The 10,305-nt window shown below is 44.1% G+C and overlaps 1 protein-coding gene across 1 annotated transcript; it reads left to right on the top strand.

The window, feature by feature from the left end:
• Positions 1-2,568: 2,568 nt before the first annotated feature.
• On the top strand, positions 2,569-6,238 carry LOC149279357 (ornithine decarboxylase antizyme 1-like). The gene is given in 6 exon segments (XM_089501248.1): positions 2,569-2,686; positions 4,582-4,639; positions 4,641-4,727; positions 5,008-5,180; positions 5,478-5,563; positions 6,108-6,238. Coding segments are annotated over 6 exon segments (648 nt in total). The 5' UTR covers positions 2,569-2,573.
• Positions 6,239-10,305: the final 4,067 nt, after the last annotated feature.

Here is a 10,305-nt window from a genome sequence, read left to right as displayed (position 1 = left end):
TGTTTTTTAGGTGCAAGCGGCAGGATTTGGCGAGGGACTGAATGTGAGGGATGAAGGAGAGGTTTGAGTCAAGGATGACCCCAAGGCATCGGGCCTGGTTAGTAGGAGAGATAGTCGTGTTGTTAATGGTGATAGATAATTCAGGGAGTGGAGTGGAGATGGAGGGAGGGAAGATAATGAGTTCAGTTTTAGAAAGATTAAGTTTCAGGTAGTGTTGTGACATCCATGAAGAAATAGCAGACAAGCAATTGGTAATACGGGACAGGAGAGATGGGGAGAGATCAGGAGAAGACAGGTAGATTTGGGTATCATCTGCATATAGGTGATACTGGAGGCCAAATGAGTTGATTAGTTTGCCAAGAGAGGAAGTATAAAGAGAGAACAGCAGAGGGCCAAGGACTGAACCTTGGGGGACACCAACCGAAAGTGGAAGGGGTGATGATGTCTTGCCAGAGAAGTTGACAGAGAAGGAACGGTTAGACAGATATGAGGAGATCCAGGAGAGAGCTGTATCTCGAATGCCTATAGAAGCAAGTGAGTGTAGAAGAAGGTGGTGATCAACAGTATCGAAAGCAGCAGAGAGATCCAGTAGAATTAGAATAGAGAAGTGACCTTTTGCTTTGGCAGAGAGCAAGTCATTGGAGACTTTTGTTAGAGCTGTTTCAGTAGAGTGAAGGGGTTTGAAAACAGACTGTAGAGGGTCAAGGAGGGAATTAGAGGAGAGGAAGTTAATGAGGCGGTTGTACACAATCCGTTCAAGCAGCTTAGAGATAAAAGGAAGCAGAGAGATAGGGCGGTAGTTAGTCAAACAGACGGGATCTGAGGAAGGATTCTTTAGAATTGGTGTGATTAGCGCATGCTTGAAGGCAGATGGTACAGTTCCAGATGATAGAGAAAGATTAAATAGGTGGGTAAGTGATGGACCAAGGGATGGATATAGAGACTTTGTGAGGTGTGAAGGGATGGGGTCGAGGGGACAGGTTGCTGGGTGAGAGGAAGAAAGAAGAGTGGCTATCTCTTCTTCGGTTGTAAGGGAAAAGGCAGTTAGTATAGTAGGAGTGGAGAGAAAAACCAAAACTAGTATAAAATGCAAGGTAACAGTTTTGCAAAATGTGTGCTATTACTGCATTAAGGGGAATTTTGTTAACATAGATTGTGTGTATCAATATGTTATAATGGGCTTGATTCAATAACCTGATTAAACCTTACTTGGTCTAAATGATGTAACATAAAACAGTCAGCAATCCAACAGCCTGTCTAAACTTAATTGAATGATTCTATATTCTAAGCTTCAAATGCACAGAACATTGAAACCATTTCTTCCTAGAAGAAATGTATTTTCTAAGGCTTGATTTAGTTAGGTTAGTGAATCAAGCCCGGCATACGCAGCTTTTATTGTGAGTTTTGTATAGTTACGCTAACCCCCATCCTCCCCCAAAAACAAAGCAATTACCTGAGGTAGAAGCTGCAGCTTCCGTTTTCCTACACGACTGCTTGAAGCAGCCAATCAGTGGCAAGAAAACTCTCCCATTGAAATCAATGGGAGCACATATTGCGCCAATGCTGGAAGTGACTGGGTGAAAGTATATCATATGCAAGGAAATGTGTTCCCCCAAACACGTTAGGCATAAGGCATATAGCTGAGGGGTTGGAAAGGGCCAAATGCAGATATGGGGGGGGTCACAAACATTTAAAGGGACCACACAGCTGTCACATGCATTAAAGTGCACATAATGGCTAGAATGTCCCTTTAATGAGAGAACCATAAATCATGACTACCTGGCCGCTGTAATATTTTTATTTGGCATGAATGCTTCTATAGCGGTTGTGAAACAGACATTAACCAGCAAGATTTTCTCTGCCTCATTGCACATCAGCAACCTAAACCGGTTAACTCATACCTTCAACCTCCCCAAGAAGCTTCACTTCCTACTAGCCCATTTAACCACGTGCACCATCCCCATAGTAACAATGACATCACAGTATTTTTCCACGCTCCATTCCCCCCTCCCATCAAGAAAGCAATAGAGTTTCTACCCCATTCTCGTGACAACCGTTTTACCTTTCAGATAGTGGTCTCGCACTTCATGGTGGAAGCTATTCTTAGCAAATACAACCAAACAATATGTTTTACATGTGTGCAAATGTCGTTTTCAGACGTTTATGAAACGCATATATTTCGGGGCCTGAGAAGCCGCGTGCCCGCGCTGCTTGCTGATGTCACTCTCACCCTTGTTTTCATGCACGCGCTGTTGCCAGACGAGTACAAAGCGGAGGGGCTAACGTGCACGCGCCTTTCCTCGTTTCTCACTAGGTCAAGCTATTTAGTTCTCGCCTCTGTGCAGTAGTCCGCCAATCCCATAACAAAGCGGGAAGCGCGCGACCCGACACGGAAGCACGCAGGAACGTTCTCGATTGGTCACGGCGCGTGGGTTGGAGGGGGAATAGGAAAGTGGGCGAGGCTACCGAACCGGTCATATAAAAGCATCAACGCAGTACCTTATTCGCCATTTTAAGTCCGTTGGACCTGCCGAAGGCGAGGGAGTTTCTGGTTCCGAGACCAGAGAGGCCGGATGGTGAAATCCTCCCTCCAGCGGATACTAAATAGTCATTGCTTTGCCAGAGAAAAAGAAGGAAATAGAAGCACCATGCCTCTTCTGAGTATTCCCAATAATAGTAGTGAAAGGTAGGCGGCCGCCATTTATTGAAAATGTGGGCCACGAGGTGTTTTTTTAGGTGCCATCTCCTTCGTCAGACCCGCCTATCTCTATAATCTGTTTTCTCTCCATACCGAAGCTTTAAGACGAGGCATTGTTGTTCGTACGTCGTGTTTGTTCCGCGTTTGGTTGGCCTTGTTTTTGCCAGTAGGCGGCCCGAGGCCTAGTTAATGCGTAATGTTTGAATAAGCCTTTCGCCGCTGGCTTTTACAGCTTTGACCGTTGATACTTGGCCTCGTAACAGCCTGATTTAATGACAACCGGCTACCGTCAGTAGACTAGCGGTAAACAAGGCGTGGCGATGTGGTGCGCGCCTCCACCCCCCCGTTTTTATTTTAATGGGTTAATTTTGCCCTCCCCAATAACAATTGGGCTGAGACGCTAGGCAGGCCTTAGTCTCGGGAAGATCACCTTATGTTTGCAGCGGCCTATACATCGGTTTGCACTAACTATAGCTAAATGATGCAGTTAGGCATATCAGTCTTAGCGCTTCATAGCCGGTTCACCCTAGAAAGTTATGCTGTCGTGGCCAGTGTGTGTCGAGTTGGCTGATGTCTTATCTCCAGCTGCGTAACCCAATCTATGGCCTCATAAGTATGACATTGAGTCTTCTGTCACATGCCTTAAAGCTTGTAAGGGTGCATTGCGCAGTCATCCTAATCAGTGACTAAGACCTGGCAGGGACTTGCCCTATGTGGGGGTTTCGCAATGCCTTTAGCCTTCAGTAATAGTGTAGCTTTTTATTGCACTATAAGCCATACAAAAGGTGGATGGAGAACAAGTGAAGGAAAAAGATGCTGTTATAACTTGAACATTATGCATTTAGACAGTGGCACTGCAGCAGCGCATGTGATAAATAAAAGGCTGTTTAGAACAAATAACTGAACCATCGTGTTCCATGTAAGCGTTTAGTAGTTGGACAATGCGTAATAGCTATAGTACTGTAAACCTTACTGCTGCTTTGAAAATAAAGCAGATTCGGGGTCAGTGTTGGATAAATTTCCAGCGTTGTAGGTAGTCGGAGTGTGGCCATCTGTGTAGGTTTTCCTTAAAACCTTTCAGCCTTCAAAATGGAGGTTTTTATTAAAATTTTATGCACAATTCTAATGGCTGCTGCGTGTCAGACCCACAAATCCCCAGTGGGCATCTGCTGAGATGACGCAAGCAAAGATCTGCAGGGTGAGAGATGGTGCATAGGGAGGAGCCAGTGCCTCTTTATATAAGATGGCAGTGCTCTAACCTCGTAACACTTCGGTTACACGTAGTCTCTTTAGCTTACGATTGGTCTAGACCTGTAACTTTCTTTATATATGTATATAATATACGTATATTGGCTAATTCTGACTTTGTTACTGCACCATGCATATTTTTAATGGTATAGTGCAGGAGATGTCTTGCTAATTGGCAGGTACATGATAAATAACTAAAGCGGTGTGTGTATTTATGCGCAGTCGTTTATTGCATGGGAAAAACAGAAGCCCCATGCACCTGCACCATACAGGCAAGCATAGCTTTTGGTAACCGTGTTATATACAATGCTATCGATACTTGTGGATTGTAGTACTCCAGGCATCTAAATGAAGCAGACACCCCCCCCCCCCCCCCCATTGTATGCAGCTAGAGATGGCAGTAATTTTGCTTTGTACGTGCTTTAGATGCCAAGTGTTATGTGACACTGCTGAACAGGCTTGATGTAACATAATATACCTGATAGCCTGCGTAACACTGGGTCAGGGCATGGTAATCAGTTTACGTTTGAATATCTACTGCAAAAACCCATACAAACACTGTCAATACTTTGTTTTTATGAAGTAGGCTGTTGGGTGGGAGAATATTTCCTAACGTCTTTTCCTCCTTTATTTAGTTCCAGAGTTACCTTAAACTGCTGTAGTAACCTGGGTCCAGGGCCTCGGTGGTGTTCCTGATGTCCCTCACCCACCCCTGAAGATCCCAGGTGGGCGAGGGAATAGTCAGAGGGATCACAATCTTTCAGCTAACTTATTTTATTCTGTAAGTATAAAAAATACAAATATAAATTAGGAACTGTTGACTGTTCTTTTTATAGTTTTTCCACTGCATTTTTTTCATAGCTTTACCCTTAGCTGTAATTCTACCTATATAGCATATATGCTTTAGCTAGGAGTAATTGAAATGTGATAAATTGAGATGTTTTTGTTATAATGGGATATTGAAGAGTCATATCTGCATGTACATTGACTGGCCTTGTTACAACTGATGCTTTCCTGTTGTATTACTGCTCTAGCCTCTTTTTTTCCTTTTTTTTTATAAGGATAATAGGCTGAATATAACAGAAGAGCTTGCGTCCAACAACAGAACTAGAGTGCTTAATGTCCAATCCAGGCTGACAGACGGCAAGCAAGTTAATTGGAGAGCTGTGCTTAACAACAACAACCTCTACATAGAAATCCCAACTGGCACACTCCCTGATGGGAGCAAAGATAGGTGTGTATTGACTCCATGTCTTGTACTCAAGATTCTGATTTGGTGTGTTTGTTTTTTCTTTTTTGAGACTAAGCCCAAAATTCGGGTAATTGGAGATGGTCTGACTCAGTTTAACGTGTTGGGTTGGTGCACATGCTAACTTACCCAGCTAGAACTGAAGCTGGTAAAGCACATGCATGCAGTTTATGTAGTCTGATTATTGACATAACTAAATCTGCAGTATGGCTTGTTCCATTTTAGATCTCTTGGCTTATTCAATGTGTTAACATTAAAGTATTGTAAAATCATTTTCCCTAGTTTTGCTGTTCTACTGGAATTTGCCGAGGAGCAGCTTCAAGTGGATCATGTCTTCATCTGCTTTCACAAGAATAGAGAGGATAGAGGTAAGTTTAACCAGACTTAAAATGCCATCCTGTTGGCGTACAAGCCTTAAAGTCCTTTCTGTGCCATCACAAAAAGTTGTTACAGTAGATTAAAACTGATTTAAATGTTTTTTAATACGTTGCAATTGGTTATGTCCGTACTTGAATGGGAAATTGGTAAACTGACTACCAATCGAAATGCAACATGCTTTTGTGGTTGTCAGTTTTGTGCCCTCTGAAATATGGGATTCAACAGCAGGTATGAACAATTCATTTCCTCATGTAGAAACCTAGACTCTACCACTTCTGACGGGAGGTTGTTCCACCATATACAGTAGGGTGGCTTTTTTTGTATATGCAACATTGACCATATACGATGCTGAATTTAGTATAGGTCAAATGTTCCTTGTTACTGCTGAGACTGAATATGAGTTTGTGCCTTATATGATTAAATTCTTCAGGTAAATGTTTATATACACAATAAGACTTGAATGTATACTGGTGTTGAGCGCATGGATACATGTGTAAACACTTGTGCCGACTAATCAGAATACTTCTGTTACAGCTGCGCTTCTCCGAACCTTCAGCTTTTTGGGCTTTGAGATTGTGAGACCTGGGCATCCCCTTGTCCCTAAAAGACCAGATGCTTGCTTCATGGCTTACACCTTTGAAAGAGATTCATCTGATGAGGATTAGAAACCCTGCAATGATCTGCATTTTTATTTTTCCCCATCTGTGAAGATGTGTTGTGAGAAACTCTGTCAACATCGATTATGCTGTGTTTGTGAAACCGTGTGATATGGTAGGGAGGGAAATGAGATGTTGAACATTTTTTTTCAAACCATCTTTTTGGAATCTGTCTGCATGTTTTGACTCTGAATAAATGCTCACTCCAAATTATTGCTAGATCCGTAAAGATTCAATGTGTTTTGTGGTATCAAAGTATTTGCTTTAATTCTAAATAAAACATTTATATTTTATGCTTTGTCGTTTTTTTTTTTTTTTTTATGCATTCCACACACTGCAATGCTGTGACATCTAGCCTTCTCGCTTCATGTGAAAATGCTGGGATAATGACCCAGAGCTCTTTTTGCTCCCTGGGTGGCTCTTGTGAGTACAGAGAAAATAACTTCTGTCAATATAGCAGTCCAAGTTTATCTGAAGACTTGTGATATAGGGTTTTTCTATTCTATAAAAATTCTCAATAGGTAGTTCCATACAATGCACAAAGTACAGGACGAATGGAAGTCATGCTGTAGACTAGCCACTGCTTATGAATTACTACATTTACCACTTTACAGCCAAGGATGCAGCATGTATGCCATGACCCTACAAGACCAATGATTCACCTGGTATGCCAGGGTCACCACTGTCCAGTTGGTCTGCAGCAGGTCCCTACACTTCTGTGCAAGTGATCTTGTCTACAGCCACTCGCATGCCCAGGAACAGTCAATTGGAAGTTGATGGCTTTTTTTCTTATCATACACCGAACATATGTTTCCACGCCCCTAAAGGGTTAATTGTATGCACTTTTGGGGGTTAGTAGAGTATTAGGTGTAGGAGTGAATATAGGGTTGCCTCCAAATCTGAGTAAGTTGTCTAATATAGTATTTTCCAATTTATATACTAGCTGTGTAAAACCAAATGATTGGGTTTAAAACCATTAATATCTAACATGAATAAGGCTTCAAAAAAGCCTTGCTTGTCTCAAACGTTTATATATAAATATATGTGCACAAAATGAGAATTAATGGTTGAAGGAAGACATGGCAAAAAAACAAATTGCTCTGCTCATTAAGTCTACCTATGAGAGCTTATGTACTCTTCAATTAAGTGGATTCTACAAAATTGCCTTCCCAATGCCCTGTTTTCCATGTAGGAGATGTGTGGCTAACTGCATATCCTTACTTGATACATAAAGCTAGTCCCCTTCAGCGCTTGCTTTGTAGGTACGGGTGTATTCAGACTACCAAGCGTAGAGCTACAATTGGCTTCTGAATCATCCTCCACTGGGTTTGAGTATTTGCGCCTCAGGTAAGCTTCTTTCTCTGTCCTGCAGTTTGATATAAATTTGATGCTGAAAAACTGCTGATTTCCCTGCCGTCCCAGGTGACACTACAGTTAGACACCTCCTCTGTACCTGATATAGGACATGACTCAAAAAAACATTTAAAAGCCCCTCCCTCATGATATCCTCAGTTTTATCTCTTGCCCTACATGCGGTAGGGAGGTCTCATCTCCCGTTTGTTATTTTCTTCGGCTCTATGTGGAGCTGGTTCCCTGGGCTAAGCCCCCTTAGCTGGTGCTGGCACTGACCACGCGTGCTTACCGCTGAGCCGCTGTTGTGGCCTGCTTTGTCCTCTCCGCTTCTGCTCTCTCTTGTGCGGTTGGCAGTAGTTTGAAGCATCATTTTTGGATGATTTTGAAGTTTTTAGCACCAAATTGCTGTTGCTTACAGCCTGATTGGTAGCTATTTAAGCTGTTTCAGTTTCTGCTGTTTGAGTTTTCTAGGGTGCTGTTGCATCTGCAGTTATGTTGGCTCCTGATAATTCTGAGCCCCCCTCTGCTGAGGACAAACCTAAAAAGGCTTTAATGAAATCCAAACATGCACAGTGCTCTGGCTGTTACCAAGTATTGTAAGATTCCAGGAAAAAGGTTTGTACCGCTTGCCTAAAATCGGATTCGGAGGCGGCTGGAAGAGAGTTTTTGACCTGGCTGAAAGAGGAGATGCGGTCCATCTTCTCTGCCTTTCATCAAGCTATCCCTGCACCTTCCTAGAAGGGGAGATCCGGGAAGACAGTTCCTTTCTTTTCCCTGTGGAGGAGATTGATATCCTTATCTCCCCTGCGAGGTCTGCTATGCTCCTGGAATAAACTACTACCCAGAAGAGTGACCCCTTCTTTGCCGGTTTCTCCAAGCGTTCAGCCTCCTTTCCTGTTGACTTTGCTCTGTCTGATATTATTAAGCAGGAATGGCAGCACCCGGAAAGAAGGGTTAACCTGTCTAGTCGTGTTAAGCGTTAATTCCCCTTTGAGTACTTTACCCGGTTTTGTGTTACTCTACTGGTAGATACCTCGGTTATGAGGGTTTCCAGAAAAACCACATTACCACTGGAAGATGGTTCACATTTCTCTGACCTCATGGAGAAGAAAGCCGAAGCAGCCGCCAAGAAGTCTTTTTAAGCCTCTACTTCTGTTTTCAAGCCAGCTATCGCATCTGCTTCAGTATCCAGAGCGGTTAAGATTTGGCTTTCACAGATTGAGGAGGGTGTTGCCGCCAAGACCTCTAGAGATGTTATCCTCAAGAACGTCGCTGCAGTTGATTTTCTCTGCGATGCTTCTATTGAGACCATCAGAATTACAGCCAGGGCTTCTGCACTCAGTTGCAGCTAGACGAGCCTTGTGGCTGAAAGCCTGGGCTGCGGATAATGCCTTAAAGAATAGACTGCTTAATATCCCCTTTAAGGGTAAGACTCTGTTTGGTGAAGAGCTGGGGTCCCTTTTAGAGAAGACTACAGGGGATAAGCATTGGATGCCACAGCGAAGACCTGCTTCCAAAAGACGGCTGCAGTCCTTTCGGCCATACTTCCCGGGCCAGTCCAGAGGCTATGGTTCCAGATTCTCTCGCTCTTCACGGGATCAAGGCTTCCCGGGGTAGACCCTCTCGTGAGAGGGGTAGAATTGACAGGTTCTCCTTCCCCAAAGTGCCCCAGGACCCCTGTGGGAGGGAGGCTCCGGTTCTTCATCACTCGAGACCCCTGGGTTAGAACTATCATATCTCAGGGTTACCGGCTTCGATTTCTTATCAGACCTCCGGAGCGTTTTTGGTTTCCCACCTTCCTCAAGATCAGGCGAAGCAGACTTTCCTGTTGTCCACCATTCAGCAGTTTGCAGATCTACAGGCCCTGGTTCCCGCCCCGAAGCTGAAGCATGGTTGGGGGATTTATTCTCTTGTGTTCCTGGTACCCAAAGTGACGGGAGGTTTCCGTCTGATTATAGACTTACGTTTCCTGAACAGGCACCTCGGGTCAGTCCGGTTCAAGAGGGAAACCATAAGATCTACTCTAGACACCTTATGCCTCCACGACTTCATGGTCTCTATAGACCTCAAGGATGCTTATCTGCATGTTCCTGTCCGTCCGTCTCATTAGAAGTTTCTGCGCATTGCCGTTCCCCAGGGGTTCGAGTATCCAGTTCCAGGCCCCCAGAGTCTTCAAAAAACTCTTGGTAGTAGTGGTGACTCATTTCAGACTTCAAGGAATTTCAGTCATCCCTTACCTGGACTACTGGCTTATCCTATTCTTCAGTCTCGCCTTACCAGAGCGGTAAGCACCTTATAGGAGCTAGGCTGGATTCTGAATTGGGACAAGTCCAGCACCATGCCCTCTCAGCAGACCTTTGTCTGGACTCCCGCTCAGGGAAGGCCTTCCAAGATCAACAGGATTTGTTCACTGGTCCGAAGGATTCTCTCTGCGCACAGAAGCTCCATAAGAACATGCATGTTCCTTGGGCCTTGGCCCACATGAGGATTCTAATGAACTTTATCCTTCATCATTTAGAGGGAAGCCTGTTCATCCTGGACAGGCTCGTCCGTTTCCCTCCTCGTGTCAGAACGTCTCTCACCTGGTGGCTTCAAACGGACACCCTAGCTGCAGGGAAAAGTTGGTCCGTATCAGCCAAGGAGCTCCTCACCACCGACGTGATAAATCCGTTCAAGGTCTTTGGTCTCCAGCTGTTGAACTCCTTCCTTCCAACCGCCTGTAG

This window comes from Sceloporus occidentalis, unplaced genomic scaffold (assembly GCF_023333645.1).
Source record: "Sceloporus occidentalis isolate IW3139 unplaced genomic scaffold, rSceOcc1.0.p SCAF_169, whole genome shotgun sequence".
NCBI classification, from domain to species: Eukaryota; Metazoa; Chordata; class Lepidosauria; order Squamata; family Phrynosomatidae; genus Sceloporus; species Sceloporus occidentalis.
Note: the sequence above shows the minus strand (reverse complement) of the source record. Positions and strands in the feature narration are given on the sequence as shown.